This window comes from Dermacentor silvarum, chromosome 4, assembly GCF_013339745.2.
Source record: "Dermacentor silvarum isolate Dsil-2018 chromosome 4, BIME_Dsil_1.4, whole genome shotgun sequence".
NCBI lineage: Eukaryota > Metazoa > Arthropoda > Arachnida > Ixodida > Ixodidae > Dermacentor > Dermacentor silvarum.
The window spans coordinates 6,436,106-6,458,256 of record NC_051157.2 but is presented as its reverse complement, the minus strand read 5'-3'; the positions used below and the strand labels follow the sequence as shown (position 1 = coordinate 6,458,256).

Genomic DNA, 22,151 nt, shown 5'->3' with positions numbered 1-22,151 from the left:
CATTGCGAGCATAATCGGGCACGCAGTCAGGCTTCGTTATCCACATTTCGTATCGTAACATAAGTTACCTCTGCAGTGCTGGCATACCAGTCAAAGATGCCGAACGTGCGTGAACATCGACGGTGAGCTAAGCCTGTCGCATCCCCAGCACGGGACGCTTACCGTGCACGGTGACGGCGAAGGTGCAGTTGGCCTCCAGCCGCGCACGGTCGACCACCCTGAACGCGATGCGATGCTCCCCCAGGGGGAACCGGTGGGGCGACGCGTAGGAGGCCGGCATCTGCTGCAGCACCAGTTTGTCGCTGCCGTCGTTGTCGCTGTACCGCGGCTGTACCCACGACACCTCGGCGGAGGCCTTTCGCGGTTCCGCTGCTGTGACGATGTCTTCGGGACACGAGATCTTGGGTTCCTCCACGTCTGGAACACGACGTATTGGGTTGCCTCGTAGGTCACGTGTTAAGTCACAGATTGGAGCAAAGTCCTATGACAGACGTAAAACGACTGAACTCTCTCATTACAGGACCGCTGTACTGATACCAAGTAATGATTTACACCGTCAAAGGACAGGCAAAAGAAGGGACGACACGAACGCTGTGTCCTTGTCCGAGTCCTTTCAAGCTGTAAAAAACGATCTGACTCGCTCAGTCCGGTCTCAACTAAACTTGCTGCACTTCAGAGAGACAGCAATCCTGCTGCGTAGAATTCGACTGCTACAATCTGATTTTTACTCGAGGACAAAAATGATCAAAAAGTGGTTAATTCCTAAAGGAATAATTCAAGTACAGTGTTTTCAGCTCAGTACCTGTGCGCAGTAAACCGATATCGCAAGTCTGCAATACCCTATCTGTTGGATCGTCTAAAACGGACAAATAAGAGCTACTGGTTTACAGCTTGCACAATATTGTTATGTTGGCGCGAGTTGCAAAACTGTGACTACTTGAGAGCGCTGTGCAGGATATCAATACTGTGCGTTTTAGATGACACAACCGATGCAGCTTACAGAATACTACGATATAGCTTCTTATGTTCAGTTACGGAGCTGTAAAATTGAGACTGAATTTTGGATTTCGAGTCTTGGTATTTTGATTATGGACAAATTTTGAAACTTAAAAATAGAATCATGGCCAAAGTTAGGATGCTCCTAACAGTGGGTGAATTATAACTTGTATATTTAAAATGCAACATGCTTAATCAGAACTTGTATAATGGATACTGAACAGCAGAATTACTTTTCAAGTAGTTTCCAAATGTACAGGGTGTTTCATTTTAGCTGCACCAAATTTTTAAAAATTGCCTGTGGCAGATAGCACAATTATAATCCTTGATCGAAACTACTCGATGAGGTGGCCATTACTTACACGAGAAATCAAAACGCCTGATTGAATAATTCACATAATTACGCTAATTAACTTTTTAAATAATTATTTTACGGTACATCTTTCAATCTACGAATTATAGCCGCTGAGTTCACAAGGCGTTTCCACTTGGAACGAATTATCAGGACTGAACCAGTTTCGAGATATTAATTTTCAAAGTGTCCGACGAAATGTATGGGCGTTCCAGTTAATTTTTTGAGGAAAACGATGTTTTATGCATTGAAGCACAAAAGTAACTGGAACGCCCATGGATTTCATCGGACACTTTGAAAATTAATATCTCGAAACTGGTTCAGTCCTGATAATTCGTTCCAAGTGGAAACGCCTTGCGAACTCAGCGGCTATAATTCGTAGATTGAAAGATGCGCCGTAAAATAATTATTTGAAAAGATAATTAGCGTAATTACGGTAATTATTCAATTAGGCGTTTTGATTTCTCGTGGAAGTAATGGCCGCCTCATCGTGTAGTTTAGATCAAGGATTATAATTGTGCTATCTGCCACAGGCAATTTTTAAAAATTTGGTGCAGCTAAAATGAAACACCCTGTATATAGAAAATTTTGTAAAGGCAAATACTGTAATTTATTTTTGCGGGCAACTGACGCGCTTTAGCTTATATGTAATGTTAATAGCAGCCGCATTTTGGTTGTTTTAATTCATTATTGCGAGGGCCAAAGCTGGCATTATGTAATGAGTAAAATTTACAGCGGCCAGTCATATGTAAGTGCACGTGGGTTAGGTTTTTTGATAGCATGTTTAGGAGAGAGTTTATTTGAAGGAAGGCAGAGAAGTCCTAGCGTGCTCAACGGCTGACAAAGAAGTTATGAATATATTGCCCCTGCAGATGTTCCATTGATTTTACCTTTCATTTTGACCATGCCCATTTGCATTTTCGCGTGCTACGCGCTTCCCAGCGAGCATAGCGAAGGAGCTAATAGGGATACGTGCCTTGTAGGTACGCCTGATCCCCAAGGCGCAGATGCACGGCGGCAGTGCGCGTCGCGTCCCTTCCATGCGGCGGCGATGACGACGCCGGCTGTAATTAAAACCCCTTTAGCTGTAATGGGAGCAGGTTGACATATACGCGTATAGTGCACCGCCTGTAGAGGCGCCACTGATGACCACCTAGCGGGCGCTTTCGAAAGTACGCTCGGGATGCAGTGGCAGACGACGACACTTTGCAGCATTGATGGCTGAAGTTCGCGGCTGCGATTTCCCCTCTGTCGGGGTGCCAGACCGCTACGGTGACAGCTGCAGGAAAGGCCTGAGAGCGGTCATGTACGCGATGTTACGGGCGTCTGGGAGAAACCGGTCTGCACACGTGCCGGATGCTACCTGCAGACAAGCGCAACCAAGCCCAGTTGTACGCAGTGGAGCTCGTGTTAAGTTGCCGCTTCGTAGCGTTGCAGAATGCGATGTCTCAATCGCTGTTTTTTTTTTAAATCGACCCTCGCCGTAATACTGCTCCTATGCTTCAATAATAGGCACACATTTTTGACGCAGGCTGATATCTCAAACGACTCCGCCCGGCATGATGCCGGCACACATTGTAGTGATCTTGCTACTGATGAATGCCGATGAATGCGATGCTGCCCACGTTGCTACGCATAAGCGCGTAGTCACGTGGTACTTTTTCAAATCTTGCGCGCTTTCTTTACAGCGCGAAAAAATGAAAACCACAGCAGCTATTATCACAGAAAATAATAATTTGGACCGTTCGCAATAGGCGAGTACATTGAAGATTTTGTGTATATATGAAGGCTTTAAAAGTTGGTTAATTAATTATCGTTAACTAATTACCTAAGCGCATAGTAAAAATACCTTGATTTGTTCAAGAGGGTAGCTAACAGTACTAAATTTATCGCATTCTCGTAACAGATTTTTTAAAACACACCCGTGTACTTAGATTTAGGTGCACGTTAAAGAACCCCAGGTGGTCCAAGTTTCCGCTGTCCCCCACCACGGCGTGCCTCCCAATCAGATCGTGGTTTTGGCACGCAAAACTCCATAATTAAATGTAACAGATTTTTTTAAAGTTTGGCACAACTTAGCTGAAACACCCAGTATATTGCGAGCAGATTAGCGCTGACGGAGTGCGAGTGTGTCGGCTTGAATGCGCCCGTGCATCTTGGGCTGTTCGTATATAGCGCACAACCCGAGCCAACATCCGTTTTCCACGCGAAGAGGTGACCGGGAACAAATAAGGCTAGAGAAGCACGTTCACTAAAAGTTGAATTGATTGAGTTGCCCGCAGGGTTTGTCAGCGGGGCTGTGGCCCTGCCATAGCGACATCGGCTGCGGCAAGTATATAGCCCGATAAGATCTGTTTTGATTGCGACAGCGTACACTGATGCATCTACAGGCGTCGTGCTGAGTTAGGCTTGGCCTCCGCCTCTCTTTTGGTGATTAGTGGACTCCGCCGGCGACTTAGTGCTCGATTTTCGTACACAATACTGCACGGGCCCTGTTCTTGAGCGGTATACGCTTTGCGGTACGCGATAGCGCAGGATAGGTTGCTGTATATGCTCCCATTAGTGCTGGAATGTGCGACGCGTCATCTTGCGCCACCGAAGTTAAGCTGTGACGTCCAAACGTGGCCTCTGGGATCGCACTGGCGCGCTTCTTCTCGGAGGCCACGGTCAAGGGCGTTCGGTGTGGATACTCACCGACGCATGCCATTTGGGAGACGTCCTCGCCGCCACTGTTCCACTGGCCTCGATCGTCGCAGTGCAGAAGGCGTGGGCCTCGGGGGGCGAATCCCCTGCGGCACTTGGGTGCGAAAACATCGCCGAATCGGTAGACCTTCGCCTGCCTGTAGGAGCCGACGTCTTGCGCGTTTGGCACGGGGGGAGGCGGCGGGCAAGGCACCGCTGCACGGAGACAGAAAGTCCACGCGCAGGCCCTGTTGTACTTCACCAAGTTATCACAGCAGCAAGATACAGACGGACGCATCTCTTAAATTTACACGCTATACATCCAGCGCTTTCGGTAGGCCGACTCTCTACCACGGTTCGCGGGGATGCGCGCAACATCCCAGAGACTCTACTTTAGGCAATCATTAAGTCACTGATGTAAGTGTTGCTGTCACTGCTGCCACCGTGTGTTGTGAAACGTATATGCACTTTGTCCCGGTCGCTGTCAGTAATGTCGAAGGAAATGCATTAGTGATCATTTGCCAGAATTCAAGGAGGAGCTCCAAAATGAATTCAAAAGCCTCCGAGAATCTCTAGAAAGAAGTATGCGTCTAGAAGAAAGAAATATTCGGGCAGATATAGAAGAGATGAAACGCAGCACGGCGTTCCTCAGCAATGGCCTTGATGAAGATAACAAGAGGCTCGAAGCCTTCCTGATTGAAAATAAGCTGCTGAACAATGAAAATGAAACGATCCGACTGCAGGTAATCTCTATTGAAAGGGACCTTGCTGCTTGCCAAGCTGACCTTGTGAAGTCAGAGCAATACTCGCGTAACCGGAACCTCGAAATCAAGAACGTCAAAGAAAAACCGAATGAATGCCTTTTGGATATCCTCAGCAAAATTGGCAAGGAAATCGATGAAACAATTTCAGTCGCTGGTGTAGACGTATGTCACAGGGTTTCAACAAAAGATAAAACTAAAAGAAAGATCGTGGTACAGTTCTTGAGGCGAGATAAGCGCGACAAGGTTCTTGAAAAAACACGCAAAACAAAGCTCACAAACACAAAGTTGGGCCTACCAACTGAATCGTCTTCGGATTCATCGACAGACCAGCAAAGTTACATAAATGAGCACCTCTGCCAATTTGTGAAGATACTTTTAGGCACAGCTGTAACCCGCAAACGCGAAACGGGATGGAAACTTGTTTGGGTGAAAAACGGCAACATTCTTGCTCGTCGCGACGAAAAACCGCAAGTTGCAGCGATAAAGCGTGAAAGCGATCTTGGCAAGATTTGCGCGGATGACTAGAAATGCGTATTTTTTGCGCAGCCTGGTTTCCGTGACGGTATGGCTGTGAGCCACGCAAACAGTTCTTTCACCTGGACGCAAGATCCATTCATCGAAAGCTAGATGACATCGCTGTTCTGTCAAGAGTCATTCAAAATCTCTTTCGATGTAATCATGTTCACCGAGACTTGGTACAATGACAACCCTGATCCCGTTGTTTCACCTCGCTACAGTCACTTCTTTTTAAATCGTTAAGATAGCGGAGGGGTGTCGATACAGGTAGCAGTACCAAGCTTTGACGTCATAAATGAATTGTCACTAGAGACTTTGAAAACATCTGTATTGAACGAGGTTTGCCGTATACTGTACAGACTGGCAATGTTGCCACGCTCTTTCTCGACTCTCTGCTTTCGCGTGCCAACGAGTGCAAATGGTTGCTTACAATTGGGGATGATTGATATTCTAGCGAACTCTGGCCGCACCATGGAACTCTTATTATAAGGAAATGGCTTTGATAACATTATTGCCACTTCAACACGCATAGCTAAATCAACGGCATCTCTGCTAGACCTTTTTATTACTAACGCTATTACTGAAAAAGTTGCATCTGACTTTGTAACTTCAGATATTAGTGATCATTTGCCAATATTTTGCATGCTTAAGCGAAACAATTATTTACAAAAACATGCATTTCCTGAGACAACTTCTCATAAAATATCGCCACAGACATATATTTAGGCTCAACATTGTCCAGAATGCTTGGAGCCAAATATATGGTATCCCAGATTGCATATATTTGGCTCCAATCATCCTGAACAATTATCCGGACAAGAGCTATATACCTTTTTGAGCATTCTGAAAAAGCCTTACGTGGGTTCTTTTCCTATGGACACATATATCGCAAGCAAAAGAAGCTGCGCCAGCCGTGGATAACGTATGACCACATAAAGCTAATCAAACAAAAACACAAACTTTTCGAGTCCTTCTTTTCATCCCGAAGGATGGAAAAAATTTAAGAATATAAAATATTTCGAAATAAGCCTAATAAAATTTTGAATAAATCTAAAGATGAGTATTACAGTCGTATGTTTGATGAAAATTGCCTTCGAAATAGTGACATCTTATGGAAGAACCTTAACGAAGTTTTGAACGGAAAAAGAAGTGAAACAACAGTTGCAAATCTGACGATTGCAAACACGAAGGTAACTGGAACAGACCTTGCAAAATGTTTCAACGACTTTTTTGTCGGAATAGGTAGTAGCATATATTGCCCGGAAGCAACAAATAATATTTCTAGATTACAACATTCAGCATTTTTCCACCCAGCAAATGTGGACGAAGTAATCGGCATTTTTCAGGGGCTCAGAAACAGCCACAGTCATGATATTGCTGATGAATTTGAAATTAAGTCAATTAAGCATGTGATTAATTTACTTGACCAATATTAACGCACATATATAATTTGTCCCTCACGACGGGCATTTTTCCGAGTAGAATGGAAGTAGCAAAAGTAACAGTGATCTACAAAAACGGCGATAAAAACAACTTAGGCAATTATCGACCCATGTCTGTGTTGCCTATTGTCTCAAAAGGACTAGAAAAAATTATAAACGCTCGGATAGAAAGATTCTCCAAAAACACAACCTCCTTACTGACTGTCAACATGGTTTCAGAAAAGGACGAAGGTACTGAAACTGGACTTCTCGTCCAAACGGAAACTATTCTAGAACATTTCGAAAATAAGACCATCACATTAGGTATATTCTTAGACTTTAGCAAGACCTTCGATCGAGTCAACCATCAAATACTACTAGATACATTAGAACGCTATGGCTTTAGAGGAACCGCTCTGCAACTAATACAAAGCTATTTAAACTTTCGCCTACAATACGTCGAACTAAACAAACATAAATCCAAGCTGATGCCCATTGAGTTGGGAGTTCCTCAGGGAAGTATACTGGGACCAATATTCTTCCTTTTTTTACATAAATGATATCGCGCGAATTCATAATAAATTCCAGTGCCTTAAATATGCAGACGATTGCTGAGTCCTTATAGATGGCATAAATATGAAAGAAACAGTACCTATAAGGCTATGCGGCCTTTTGTCAGCTACTATATCTATGGTGTAAAAGAAATCGGCTTAAACTAAATGAATCAAAAACGAAGTGCGTCCTGTTTCATCCATTGGGAACTGCGGAAATAGCAACTGGATTCATAACCCTAGGTCCTTACCAAATCACCACTGAAAAATGGGTAAAATTACTGGGAGTCGTTTTCACGGAGCACATGTCTTGGAATGAGCACATAAAAATGTTGAGCAAAGCTGCCGGTGTGCTATGTCGTTGTTGCCACATTCTTCCGGCAAATGTGAAAAGGACTTTATATTGCGCCTTGTTGAATTCCCGCTTGTATTACTGAGCGTCAGTCTGGGGAAACACCACACTTACAAACCTACACAAACTTACGATAATGCAGAAAAAGGCACTGCGGTCCATCCATAACGCCCCGTTTCTAGAACATACAGATCCACAATTTTGCAAGCATAGAATTATAAAAGCGGACAAAATCTACATCCACAAATTACTAATATTGTATAAAAATGTTCAACTCTGCAAAATTGAAAAGTTTTTAGACCTAGCAAATTTAAAAGAAGACATCTCTTTAGTCTCTTATCGATTTGATAATAAAGTTTACGTTCTTCTTCTTTAGTTACCAGCCACCTTTTGAAAATTTTTTATGGCACAGAAAGGATTCGACACAGAATACCACGTACATTGAACGAATACTATGCACGAGATATACTAACACTAACGAAAAAGGAAATATTTCGTCTTTGGATACTTATCTTGAATAGATCTTTCTTGATTTAATTCTGCTAAAATGTTTGATTAATGTTTAGGGTGGTATCTAATACCTGTCCCCAAGTAGTTTCTGTTTGTATTTTGCCTGTATTTTGTTTTCAATACTTCATATTTTGTTATTCATGCATTCTGTGAGACGGGTGACTTTCATTTGAAGCTGTAAAAAGAAAAAGAAAAACTTCTCTGTAGGCTCATTTCCTGCATGCATATTTGCTGCTGTACGGGTGGCAAGAGCTCAGTCAAGCTGCGACAAAGCCGTTTTTTCTCTAGCCACCTATTTTCGTTGTATCGTGTACACGAAAGACAGAAATAAATGGATTGACTGATTGATTGATTGAGTGAGTGAAACGATAATTAGTACAGAGCAGTGGGAGGCAGAGCTCGCCAGTTCGGACCTAGTAGTGCAACTAGCACTTCTGGATCAAGTCCGGCGGAGGCCAGTGGAGCCCTGGACGGAGGGCCCCATCCATAAGACTCTATGCCTCTTTCCCTTCTGAATAAAATCGGCGCAGTAGCAGAACTCCGCAGATTTTGAAAGCGTCGCCACTGTTGCTGAAGCTTGCTTGCACGTTCAGAAATTTCTGATATTGCCCAGAATAGAGTGCAGTATACGAAGCGAAACTACGGGGATTTATTTACGTAGGTGTGAAAGTCGACAGTGTCAGGAGGATGCCGATGTTCGCTCTTAATTTTGTTGTCCACGATATAACTGCGCAAATCTTTACCATTCGAACATTGTATTTGAAGCAAGTCTGCGTCGCTATAGTGGCCGAATTGCTATGGATAGATGACATTATTAAAGCCTCGTTTTCTCACAGATTTGAACAGTTTTTCGCCTTTCACATATCTGCTTCTGTGTTATTCAAGTCCATTTGAAAAGTTTAAAGATTCTTTAGAATACAATGAAAAATATCATGCATAAACTTGCTGAAAGGGTGTTAAGGAAAAGTTAGTGCGCAGTGTGCTAAAAATAACCTCGGGCTGGATTTACAAAGCTTGTTTCGCGTAAGTGGTGTTCGGCCGCCTTCGCTAATCCAGCAGTCAAATGCTCCTATGAACAGCTGTAGCGCAAGAATGTTTTGTGTCCAGTAAATGCCTACTTTTGCCGTTAGCAGTCAGAGGCATAGCGTACCCCCTTTCCGAATTTATGTGCAACAGGGATAAAAGTGCCCTGTAGGATCTCTCACGCTCGCAGTGCAGCTCCTCCCCGGACCAGACTTTCCACTCGAGGCACGTCCTGGTGGCGCCGCCGCCGCCGACGAGCTCGTATCCGCGGTTGCAGTGGAACGTGCAGCTGTCGTTCACCTTCCAGGGGCTGTCGCAGCCTTCGACGTAGCCGTTGGCCAGCTCCTGCGGCCTCTCACACGTTTTCGCTGCAACGACGAGCGAGTTGGATTACCTGCCGCAGTGGCGCTCCATTACATGCAATCTCAGATGATAACAAGCCAAGTCTCCCTTGAAAACATCGCGCCAACCAGTGTTGACAACTCTTTTTGGAGCAGGTCGCTAAACAGAGACAAAGAAGTCGCGAAATTTTTTAGCTAATATAGTCTCTAGGACCGTCGAGTGACCTTTATTAACCTTTTAATAAAGTAAGCTAACGTGGCGCAACGCATCTACCGAAACATGTCACGTTCGTCCAGTGCAAGTGCAGGTGAGGAATAAGCCGTAAATCTGCCAGCAGGGTGCAGATAACTTTAACTTTACTGTTATGTTTACAAAACAATGGACGATGACAAGTGTAGTTTTGTCTTTATCGTCAGACTATAAGGTTACGAATACAGCACGACCGTTTAAAAGAACACGGGTAACCTGATTTTCTTAGCACAAAGATGCACGGTTCAGGTTATGCCTGTACCTTTCCTATATAGTGACGTTCGTGGGAGAAGTAATTTCTTTGGCACGCGTGAATTCATATTGTTATCACTGCAAATGACCATGACGTGACAATTATAGCAGTCAAGCACTACGATGCCGCCGCTTGATCTAATTGAAAGCTCCGTGCAATTTAATTTATCCGAAAGCCGTGAGCAGCTGTGCATAGAGATGCCCTCCTTTCTACAATTGATGTGTAGTAGTGTTGGCTTCTATATCTCATTATTAAGTTTACTACAAAAATGTAATTTTATCTACTCCTACGCCTGCTGACATTCACCAACCGAACGTATTTCGATAAACTGCAGCAACGTCAGTGCTAAGACCAGTTAGAGTGAGCTTTGCAAAGAATTACAAAAGAAAAAGACAGTGTTTTGTAAGCACCGTATGACCCGAAGTAACGTTATAGGCCTGTCGCTATATAGCAGTATGCCTATCCCCAGACATATTTGAACTGTATATCTCTTCTCCGTGAGGGCAGAGCGCGGTTGCTTTAGATCACAGAGACCACGTGCTGTACAGCCAGTTTCTGTCGTCTACTTGCAGATGTTAAATAATAAAGTGCAATCTAAAAAGCCGCCTTTGAAGCAACTTTCATAACTTCGAAGTAGCTCAAATGTCGCCAAAGTTGTTAAAAATGTCGCTTGTCGCCAAATAGAAAAAAATGTCGCAGTTTCACTCGAAAGGCGAAGCATCAATTGCGATAGCAACTTAGTAGAGAGCTATACGGAGCTCTATAATTTGGACATGCAGCAGCACCAGCAACGCGCAGAACTGTTGTCGACGCCGTCGCCGTTTTGCCCGCGTTAGCACCGAACGCGCGCGGCGTTGGTGACCGTTGCCAGTGCCTCTGGGGGTGGCTCGGAGGTTTTCGACGAGATCAGAAAGGGAAACTCGTCTAGCAGCGTCGGAAGTCTTTACCACTTTCTCGCGTCGCAACGTTTTTATAGAAATAAGCATTTGGTGCCGCAGCTAAACGTCGCCTCCTCTCCCTCCTACCCGTCCCCCCACGGCCTTTCGCGCGACGGAAGATGTCGCGTTTGCTCTCTATATATGGTGATTGTAAAGGAAGAAAGAGACGCTTAATTCTGCAGCCCTTCAGGGAGCACGGCGCAGAACGCGCGTTTGTTCTCTGCCGTGCATTCCCTCCCCTTGAAAGCGCGCGTCCCTCGCGCCCTTTCACTCGCACATACAGCGTCCGGCGCGCGGCGACGATTTTATCGCCGTTGACGTCATACGGAACCTCATGGCGATGGCGACGGCGACGCCGACGACAGAGATCCTCTTTGAGTGTCCATATAATTGCTATCGCAATAAAACATTTTCACTAAACAGACAATGCAATCACTAAATGTAGTTGAGCAGAGTAACCAGTTGGGCTTTCAACATTATTGTTCCAAGTCAGCTCTGTGTCTGTTTTTTTTTTTTTTTTTTTTTTTTTTTGTGCCTCTCCTGTCTTCGTCTTCGTCGGTTCCGCGTTGGTATACTTATTTTATCCAACGAAGCTTAGTTTCGAGTTTAGTGCCATGTTTCCCGGTGCTTCTTCTCCGTGTGGCGCTGCCGTTCTAAGATGCCTCACAGACGCTATTATGGGCGACGTAGCCCAACATGGGTGCGCATACCTTTACACACGGTCGTCTCCCCGCTCCAGGTGCCGTCCGCTTCGCAGAGGCGAGTCGCGGTGTCGCCGCCATCTGCTGCCTCGTGGTCGTAGTCGCATTGGAACAGGCACTCGCCTTCGTACTCGGTGTCGCAAGCCACGACCCGGCCGTGTTCGGGCGCTTGCAGCGGCGGGCACGTGATGGCTGAAAAGGGCAAACCACGCGAGCTTACATAACCGTGCGCCTTTGTCGGCCGGTGACGACACGGCCTGTCTGCGTCGCCTACATAGTCACAAGCTCATGACGCCAACAGACAACCAAGCCAAGGCAAGCATATGAGACGGTACGTGTTTGCAGTTTTCTTTTTAATTTTAATGTAAAAATCGTAAATTAAAGGGAAATGAAAGTGGAAGAAGAAACAACTTGCCGCCGGTGGGAGCCAAACCCACAACCTTCGCAATAAACGCAAATGTTGTGGGTTCGGCTCCTACCGGCGGCAAGCATTTTATTCGCCCACTTTCATTTCGTTTTAATGTACCATTTCTACATTTCAGAAACAAAACAAAAAGCAAACAAACTATAAATGCCTTCTTCTCCTATGTTTACCTTGGTTTCAATATCTGTTGGCTTCGTGACTAAGCAAAAATTGGATCCCTCGGTGCACCCACTCTTTTCGTTTATCGCAGAAAGCAACTGCACATTTGAAACGGCCTATGTAACCGCTTCAACAACCTGCAATTTTATGCCTAGAATGTTCCGTCTTTCTCAATCATCTACACATATTAAGATTTTCGAAAGTTTTGGCCACGTACACTACGTAAACAAGATCGCCCATAATTATCTTCATTTCGATAAAAGAAAAGCCGTAAGGAACACACCACGCGATCTCGATTTATCTGGAATTACTTTATATATCATTTTCATAAGAATGTATGTGAGGTAGAAAAATGAAGAAAGTCATCATAAGTCGTATTTTGTGAACGATAGAAAATTGCTGCATTTTCTTCCGTGCTTTCCCATGAACGGTACCTTGCGTTTATTATTTTATCTAATTTATTCAATATACTGGCGCTGTTTATTTTTCTGTTGTTTTTGCCATGGCTGTAAAGCTCGGCGAATGATGTTTTAAGTGGACCGTCGTCACCTGCTAACAACACTAAAGGCAAATATTAAGTAAACGTGGACTGTAAAAACACCATTCCAGAAACCTCGCAGCGCTTGTTTCGTGCCAATGAAAGAGAAAATCGCGTTTGAAGGGTCCGCCTACCTTAAGCGCAATTCAAATCACCCGCCCCGAGGGGGGAGTGGTGACATTACAGACGCCCTTTACTGTCGTCTGTGAGCAAAACTGCGCCCGACAGACGGTTTTTTTTTTTTTTTTTTTTTTTTTTTTTTTGCGCTAAACGCAAACGCGTGGCCCTGGAGTAACCGAGCCAAGACAGAGCGTTGTGACGTGGGGCTTCCCGCGACATCACATGGACGTGGAAATATCTGCTACTTGCAGTCCTGTGTGAGTTTCGTGCTCCAGCAAAACCAGCGCAGCACTATACGCGATAGCGCGACTACTGAAACGTGACATCGCGGGCGGCGCAGAGTCGAGCGAAAGCGAAACCTTTCAACCGCGCGCGTTGGGGGTAACATCAACGACCCTCGGTAAACTTAACTATGTTATTTCCATCAGTGCTCTGCACTGTCTAGAATAAGGCTGGACATACGAAGCGACTGACGTCGTCTGGTGTCGGTTCCCAATGTTGGCCACTGTGCCATGGTTCATTCAGCACCAGCGCTTTGATTTCTAGGTCGCACTGACAACTACTCGGGCTACCACTCTGAATCGCCGCACCATTGAGGCCGTAAAAAGAAGAGGTGGGGCCGGCGGCAGCGCCAAATATGCCTCGGTCCGCCAAGGCCTCACCAGCGGCACACATCGCTGCGTTTGCCTTTGTTGTGTTGGCTGCTGCCGGGCCTCGCGGTTCAGTCGGGCCGCGTGCCAATGCGCGTACGGCCCACATCGACTGAGTAGCAAAGGGATTGTTGCGTGGGGCCATGCAAAACAGGCGTCGCGCGATGAGGCAACCAGCCTCTCGGTGAGTTATCGTTGGTGTCCCTCTCAGGCAGCGTCTGCCCCGACGGCCAGCAAAACAAGCCCCATGCGCGTCTGTTGTGACGACTGCGTCGCGGCACGTGAAAGATCCGTTCGCAGGCGCGCTACGTTCGCATCAGCGGGATCTCGTTTCAGGATGCGTCAAAGGCACCCTGCGCGCGCCACCCTGCCTTGTTGACTTTCGTGCTCGGAAGCGTTCAGCGCTGTGCTGCGTAGACCGGAGTGCCCGCATTACTCATCTGACAGCGGCACGGAATTGCGTCACTGCGCTTATAACGACGCCGACAACCGGACGGAGATTGGAATGAAATGCACGCCTGGAGCTGAGATGTTCGGGCTCCCGAGGCTGCTTTGAGCTCGTAACAGAAGAAGCGTTTATTTGCGGCCGCAGTTAACTGACTCGTCGTCGACGTGGGGTATAGACTTGAACAAGCTGTCCTTGACTAGTTCCCCTGTGTTCATCATAACAGAAATGTTTGTGTGCACGTGCACATTCCTTGACAGCATTACGTGCAGCCTTGTCAGTTGTTAGAAATGTGCCATCTAGAAGTTCAGCTTCTAGTAGAAGGAAGCTGCACTCACAGCACGCCACGGTATGCCGCGCCTGTCAGTCGCATTTAATGAAGAACTCCACGCGCAGTTCTCAGCAACTATGAAGCGGCCACTTGCACGCACGCAAGCACACGCACACACGCATATATAAACACACATGCACACTCACAACACGCATATGCAAGCACGCGCAACAAACACAGGCACGTACGTACGCACAAACACGCCAAAAAGCCAACACACACACACGCGCGCGTGCATGCACGTATCTACACGTAGATACACGTAGACGTAGATGACACGTAGACGCACACACACAAAGAAACACATGTACGGAAAAAGAGAGAGTGTGTGTGTGGATGCCGTGGCAGATGTTGAAGCTGTAGATGAAGGTGCTACGGTGTCAGATGCATCACTAATTCCTTTATCAAAAAGCGACGTGCGTTGCATTATGAACAAACTGTGCACTCGAATCACAGAGACAGTTTGTTAATGGTGCTTAGCATTCGATGTTATTGAGGATAAATCCAAGTGCGAAATTCCGTATACACATCATGGTGAGATAGGCTACAGAAACAGTCATACGCAACCTGCAAGGTTTGGAATAGACAACCTGCATCATGGAATAGGAAGACCTAACCCCCAAATTCGATCCACTTAGGGATCCGGTGAAAGAATAGAAGGGTTTCTCTCCTGCACAGCAAAACACACACACACACACACACACACACACACACACACACACACACACACACACACACACACACACACACACACACACACACACACACACACACACACACACACACACACACACACACACACACACACACACACACACACACACGCACGCACGCACGCACGCACACACACACACACACACACACACACACACACACACACACACACACACACACACACACACATATATATATATATATATATATATATATATATATATATATATATATATACAGGGTGTTTCAGCGAACACTTTCAAAATTTATATAAAGTTGCCCGTGGCAGATAGCCCAATTCTAGTTAATGAGCTGGTCTATTCGCAGAGGCGGACATTATTTGCAAAAATTGCATAATTGCAATGCATAATTGACGAATTACCTAAAATTTACTAATTAAGTTTTTAACTAATTACCTGATGGCCCATATTGCAATTTACAAATTCTAGCCGTGGAGTTCTCAAGGCAGATCCACGTGGAATTAATTCTCAGGATGACCCCAGCTTCGAGATATTAATTCCCGAACTTTGCGGAGAAATGCATTGGCGTTCCAGTTAATTTTGTGCTTCAATGCATAAAGCGACGTTTTGTTAAAAAAATAACTGGAACGCCAATGCTTTTCTCCGCAAAGGTCGGGAATTAATATCTCGAAACTGGTGTCATCCTGAGAATTAATTCTAAGTGGATCCGCCTTGCGAACTCTACGGCCACAATTTGTAAATTGCATTATGGGACATCAGGTAATTAGTTAAAAACTTAATTAGTAAATTTTTGCTAATTAGTCGATTATGCATTTCAATTCCTTGTGCAAGTAATGTCCGCCTCTTCGAGTAGACCAGCTCATGAACTATAATTGTGCTATCTGCCACAGGCAACCTTTAAGAATTTTTGAAAGTGTTCGCTGAAACACCCTGTATATATATTCTGCCCGTCGTATTGCGCAACTGCAGGTCCTTGATGGAAGACCACTGGCATCGGCAGTAAAATTAAATTGGAGTCTATATCAGGCAACCAAAAAGAAAAACTGAAAGGTACAGATGCCCGGTAGGGGACTGGCGAAAAATAAAAAGCCTGACAGGGCACCTGCCACCTGAAAAATGTAACAGTTTCGCCCTAAGGGCGAAGCAATGAATGCGATAGCAACACAGCAATGTCATACGAAGTAAGGTGAGCGGCTTTGGTAGCAATATGAATTGTAGTAAACATGAGCTTTAAGTAAGCAGGTGTGCTGCGGCGTAAGTAGACCGACATGAAGAGAGACTCGATGACCACGAGAAGGCGCGTGTGAAACGGTGGTGTTGATGAAAAGCGCTTCCCGTGGGCAGCGCGTGCGAAGGGACACACCTGTAGCGCTGCACTGCCGATCCGGGCAGCATTGCATGTGTAGCGTGCGTTGGAAAGTGTGGCCCGACTATTACTAACTGTGGTGTGAGCGCGCACAAACAAACATGAATAGATCACACTGAATGACTGCAGACAACGACTGTGAAAACGCTGGCAGCAAGCTGCGGCGGCGAAGGTACGTGCGGTCTATCGCTTCTACGGAAACTGAGCCAGCGCATAAAGGTCAGAGCCGTGTGGAGATAAGAGACGGTGCGAGCGAGCGACGAGCGCGGTTGTTGGCAGAGTAAAGTGCGCCCCCCCCCCCCCCCCCCCTAGCTCCCTCCGGCGCTCGGCTTCCCTGCTTCCTTGCTTGCGCGTGGAAGATTGAGTGCGTTCGCGCTCTCCGTGATAGCGTGCGTCCTCCGCACGCTTCCGCTCGGGCATACGGCACGCGGCGAAGATTTTATCTATACGGAACCTCACGGCGACGGCGACGACGACGGCGACGCCGACGGCAGAAATCCGGTGGAAGTGTCCATATAATTGCTATCGCAATAAAACGAACTCACTACCCGTTGAAGTGATAATGTAATAGGCAAGTGAACCAACAAGAGGACAGACATAACGCAGGTAAATGACAGCGAAAGATTGATTTTTGTGACTTCAAATTCAAAATAGCACAAGGGTAAAAGATGCGGTCCTTTCTGGGTGACGAGGCCGGCGCGAAATGCAGCAGGTCTCATCTCGACGCCGGCTGCAACCGGGGTACGCGGACGAACGCCGGATACGTCGGCCGCACCTCGCGCTGTGGCGAGGGTAACCTCTGAGAGGGTGGTAACCTCGCCGAGCGATTACATCACGTGCGTCGCCTAGCAACGCCTCGCACCAGCTGTGCGGTGACGTCATCGCCAGGCGCAGTTTTTTTAGAGTGTACTAGATTCTAGTACACACTAGTTTTTTGTTCGCACTACGCGGCCTAACCAAGAGCTTAAACAGCTCTGCTGCTAAAAGGTCAACCCGCCGTGTTGGCGTAGAGGCATGAGGGCGCGGGATCGAATACCGGCCGCGGTGTCCGCATTTTCATAGGGGCAAAACGCAAAAATGGTCCGTGTGCTGTGCATTGGGTGCACGTTAAAGAACCCCAGGTTGTCAAATTTAATCCAGAGTCCCACACTAATGGTGTGCCTCACAATCATATCAAGGTTTCGGCACGTAATATCCCAAAATTTAATTAATTAAAAAATGACAACAAGGAGGAAACACTTTTTTTTTGGCAACATGACGCAAAAATTAGGTTTGACGCAACATGACGCAATAAACAGAAATGTATCTTTCTTTGAAAACACGGCCACCACTCCTCGATCACAGACACAAATCACCAATACAGGCCGTGCACACTCACGCGTGCAGGGCACTCCAGTGGCGGGGTCTCCAGCGAAGCCCTCTTCGCAGGAGCAGTCCCTCAGTGAGCGGCTTCCTTCGTGACGCGTCCTGCTGTGCGGAGGGCAGCTCGCACACGGGCCGCTATCGTGCGTCTCCTTGTACGTATCCGGCCTGCAAGCTGGATCGTCATGAAAAGCAACATTTATACAGTGTTCACTGGGGTCCACATAGTTGACTAGCGCTAAAGAAGATGAAAAAAAAAAAACAGAAATGAGGAAAATCGGGCCAGTTTCGCACTAGTGGCGCGAAGACTGGGCAGACGGCGAAGCTGGCGGCCCCCCCTAACTTCGTCGGGAAACGCTTCTCGTACGATCGGCGCCGCAGTTTCTCGCTTTTCGCAGTCGCGCACGGATCTAAGCGTAGACACGTTCATGTCGAACCACAGTCTATCGCACACTCGGCAACTGTGTACAAACTCACCGTTCAGAAACTCGCGGGCAAACCGTCCGTCGGCGCCTACGTTGGCTCTCCGCACTTGCCGCTGGAAATTATCCAGGAATCGCAGGCCCGGATCGTTTTGGCAACCCTTCTGGTTGCTCAAACGAGTTTGCTCCCTATCGCGGGCTAGAAACTCATATTCTGCCATTCGCTGTCGTTTAGTCACCGCTTCGCCGGCGCGATACTCTGCATCGGCCCGAAGTCGTCTCATCCGCTCTCTTGTAGCGGCGCGCTGTCGTTCGCGCCGCGCTTCCTCTTCCTCGGGAGTGACGAACTTTTTCGGTCGCCCCATTCCCCTCCACAGCGATATCCACGCGGCGGCGACGCGGAGCTATATATACCTCGCGGGACCCTGACGTCACGGTTTAGCTCCGCCTGTGCAGAGCTGCGGCGAACAATCCGCACGGCGTGGTGACGTCATGGCTAGGCAGAGCTAAGGCGAAGCGATGCAGCGCACGCGATGACGTCGCGGCTCTGCTCCCGCAGTTGTTGCGAGGCTCGGCGCAGCTGGGCGAGGCGTTGCTAGGCGACGCATGTGACGTCATCGCCAGGCGGAGAGTTTTCTCCGCAGACCTATCGTCGCATCTACCGGCTTAAACAGCTTCGCTGTCAAAAGAACCCCGTTTCATGAGATAACCAAAGACTGAACCTACAGCAAGTTCCGAGAACTTTTCCTGCGGCGAAGTGCCCCAATTCTAGGATATTAAGTACTTTGAGTTCCGGGACGTTTGTTGTTTGCGGTGTGACCAAAGCAAATCCGTAACCGTCACGCTGGCGTGTTAGTACCGTGGTTTGGAGCGAAATTTAAGCAACTCTGGCTTTTATTTTTTCAAGGAATGAATGCCGAGTTTCGAAGGCCAAAATGTCTTGCGCTGGGCTAGTTGGTTGATTATAGCTGCAAACTATGCCCGAGAACAGAAGGTACTACATAGGAGACCTAGGCGATCAAAAGGCGCCTTGTAATCGTTCCAGTTGCCTTGCTTGACTCTCGATTCTTGTCTTGACTCTCAGTTCTAGTTTGGTCGAACTTTACCGTTCGCTTCAGCGGTGCAAGCGTGGTACTCTCTGCACGGCACCGTTCGTTTCAAGAAGTGCGAGTAAAGTTCAGATACAGTTCCCGAACTTTCTGCCGGACAGCAAGCGATCTTACCTGGGTCACGACAACAGACGACGCTACAATAAATATGACCGTGTTCCTGAAGTATGTACTGATGGGAATTGCGCCGTTATTCTGGGCAAAGACAGCACGCGTATCCATAAGAGAAGCCAGCGTTGTTCGTATGTGGTCCTCGAACGTGTTCAGAGAGAGGCGAAAAGGCGATTGGATTCAAATTCAAAGTAGTTCCTTTACCGCCTCTTCAAGCTATCTAATTTTTTTCCTACTCGCCACCGTTGCAACTAGAAGTGCTGGCCAAAAGCCACTGTCCATTTTTCTTGCAGCCCGGTAGTCGGGAACCTCACAAAAATGGGCATTCGCAATGAAATCACAGCTCACGCCGGCCAACGCCTGCCACTAAAGACGCGAGATGCGAACGGAGAAGCAGGACAGCTGCACAACACCGACACGTTTGCATTCTTGTCCTGAAGGCCCATGTGTCGCACCGCGGCCGCACGTGTGAGCATGAGCTTGCGCAGTGAGCTCGAGCTAGGAAAAAGCGCAAACACACCATTAGGGTTTTCCTTTAGTGTCCCCTTAAAGCGTATTGAACACGGACCAGGTGCCTAAGACAGAAGAGCTCTTAGAGAAGTTTGCGAAAAGGCTGTGCACTTTTCTTGTTTACTTGTAGAGTTTTGCACCGGTTGACTATGGTTAGCCTGAAGGCCATAAGTACTTCCTACTAAAGGTATATCCCACTCTGACACACTTATAGTTCTCAAGCGGAACCGAGTTCTGCCGTCAAATTCACTTCAAAAGAAGATAGCGAGAAAGTGCTGACTGCTATTACGATGTGAATGAAAGAGATTGCTCACTGGGCATCATGGAGGCCGGGCACTGACGAGACGCAGCCAAGCGTCTTTACATCGTGAACATAAAAAACACCGGAAGCGAAGCGCAGTGACAATGGGCCCAGTGTTCTCGGAGTCGTGTACTTCATCCTACTGCTGCAGGCGGACTAGTCCTTCTATTCTGGACACACCAGGACAGCCGGAAGCACTTATAAACGCTTGTCGTTGGCCGAGTCGTAACACGTGCGTCTGCTGCCAGCCTGATACCATTCTTTCTTCAGAAAACACCAAGGTGACACGAAGCTCTCGTCATCATTCCGCACCGACGTTGTCATCGTTAGAACAACGCCTGGCAACGGACCCACTCCGCACAAATCCCCACGAATGTGCAGAAAACACCACAGACGTACATAAATCACTAAAGATGTTTTCTCGTTGGACGAGTCGTAACACTGCCTATAGTTTAGTACCTGTATCAATAACTTTGTTCGAAGAATTTTAAGATGACAAGTGACCTATAGTCGGTGCATCTTTTCAGTTAGTAAACGGAACTATAGTCTGTCCAAATCGCAGCCCTTTTCCATGTGGTGTCAGCCATATAGTGTGGTGACATGCCACGATTTTGGTCAAGCAGCGCACTTGGAAGAAAAGATGTTCACACAAACGTGAATGATAAAGACATACACAGGCACTCTATCATCAAAGACATACCATGTCACTGTGTAAAGAAATTACGGGACTTTCGTCACACTTGGGGCGCGATCTTGTACGCGTTCCAAAATGAAACGGAGGCGTTCTGTTCCATCGAGCCGCACACGATTGGTCAATTTGAACGTCGCGGTTGAAATTGACCAATCGTGTGCGGCTCGATGGAACGGAACGCCTCCGTTCCATTTTGGAACGCGTACAAGATCGCACCCTTGGTTATCGCGCCGCACGATGAGAAAAGGACGCAAGAAAATCAGTCGAACTCACGAGGAAAACCGCAACTGCATTTAAGAAAACTATGAAAAACCAAACTACAACAGCACAGAATGTTAAAGCGCATGCAATGATACACATACTAGGCTAGAAGAACCAAGGTTGCCATGAGTCTGAGGAACGAACCGTGCGAAACAGTTCACGGTACGGTGGACAAGAGATTGCCGAGAGGACGAACACTTTTCGCGATGTTGACGGTGAAGAGAAGATGGGTCTTGATAAACCAGGGACGCAGCAGTCAGCCTGCACCCGAGTGCAGGAATGGCCTATAGTCGGACAGCGTGAGCCGCAGTGCTCGGCGCTTATGCGGCGCCCGGCCACGAACGGTGCTCCGCTGACCGAGGCCGCTATCCGCAATGCTCGCGGCAAGGGTTTGCACAGCAGGCCAAGCCACGCTCCGAGCTCGAGTGCTCGCGCTGGCTAACGCCAGCGGCAGCTCCATAGACGGCCGCGTTCCCTGGAGCTATAGTTCCCTATACTGGAGCCTTGATCGCCGGCGTCCGACACTCTCCCGCTGACTAGGCGCGTGTCTCAACGTAAGTATGTTTTTCAATGCGTGTCTCGCCATAAAGAACTTCGCCACGTGCTCGCCATACGTGGCCCAATCGTGGCACGACGCATCTTTGGAATAACACATGGCCAATGCTGATTTGGTGAGATCACTCACATGCTGCTGCTGATGATGATACCTCAATCAATGGCACACACATACTGTGGGGGATAGGCCACGAACCGGGTGGTACTAGATTGAAAATTAAAATAAATTCTTTAAGAAATAAATAAGTAATAAAAAGGAAAATAAATGAATCATTGAAGATGAGAGATGAACCGATAATAAAAGAAATAAAGTAGTCCATACTAAGTTAGTCAGCCTTGCCTAGATAAGAATAGTAATATGAACTGAATAATAAAATGAATACAGTAAAGTATAAATGTAAATTTTGAATAATAATATTCGTATATTATAATGGTGAATTTGTCATTTTAC

General features: G+C 46.9%; 1 protein-coding gene across 1 annotated transcript in view; it reads right to left on the bottom strand.

Moving 5' to 3' along the window:
- Nucleotides 1-22,151, bottom strand: part of LOC119449364 (sushi, von Willebrand factor type A, EGF and pentraxin domain-containing protein 1) — a 128,432-nt gene that overhangs the window by 48,737 nt on the left and 57,544 nt on the right. Inside the window, exons 6-10 of the mRNA XM_037712536.2 lie at nucleotides 17,757-17,915; nucleotides 11,660-11,842; nucleotides 9,350-9,535; nucleotides 4,043-4,246; nucleotides 163-417 (exon numbers count right to left, since the gene is read on the bottom strand). Of these exons, the coding sequence (XP_037568464.1) occupies nucleotides 163-417; nucleotides 4,043-4,246; nucleotides 9,350-9,535; nucleotides 11,660-11,842; nucleotides 17,757-17,915 (987 nt within the window). The remainder of the gene's footprint in view (nucleotides 1-162; nucleotides 418-4,042; nucleotides 4,247-9,349; nucleotides 9,536-11,659; nucleotides 11,843-17,756; nucleotides 17,916-22,151) is intronic.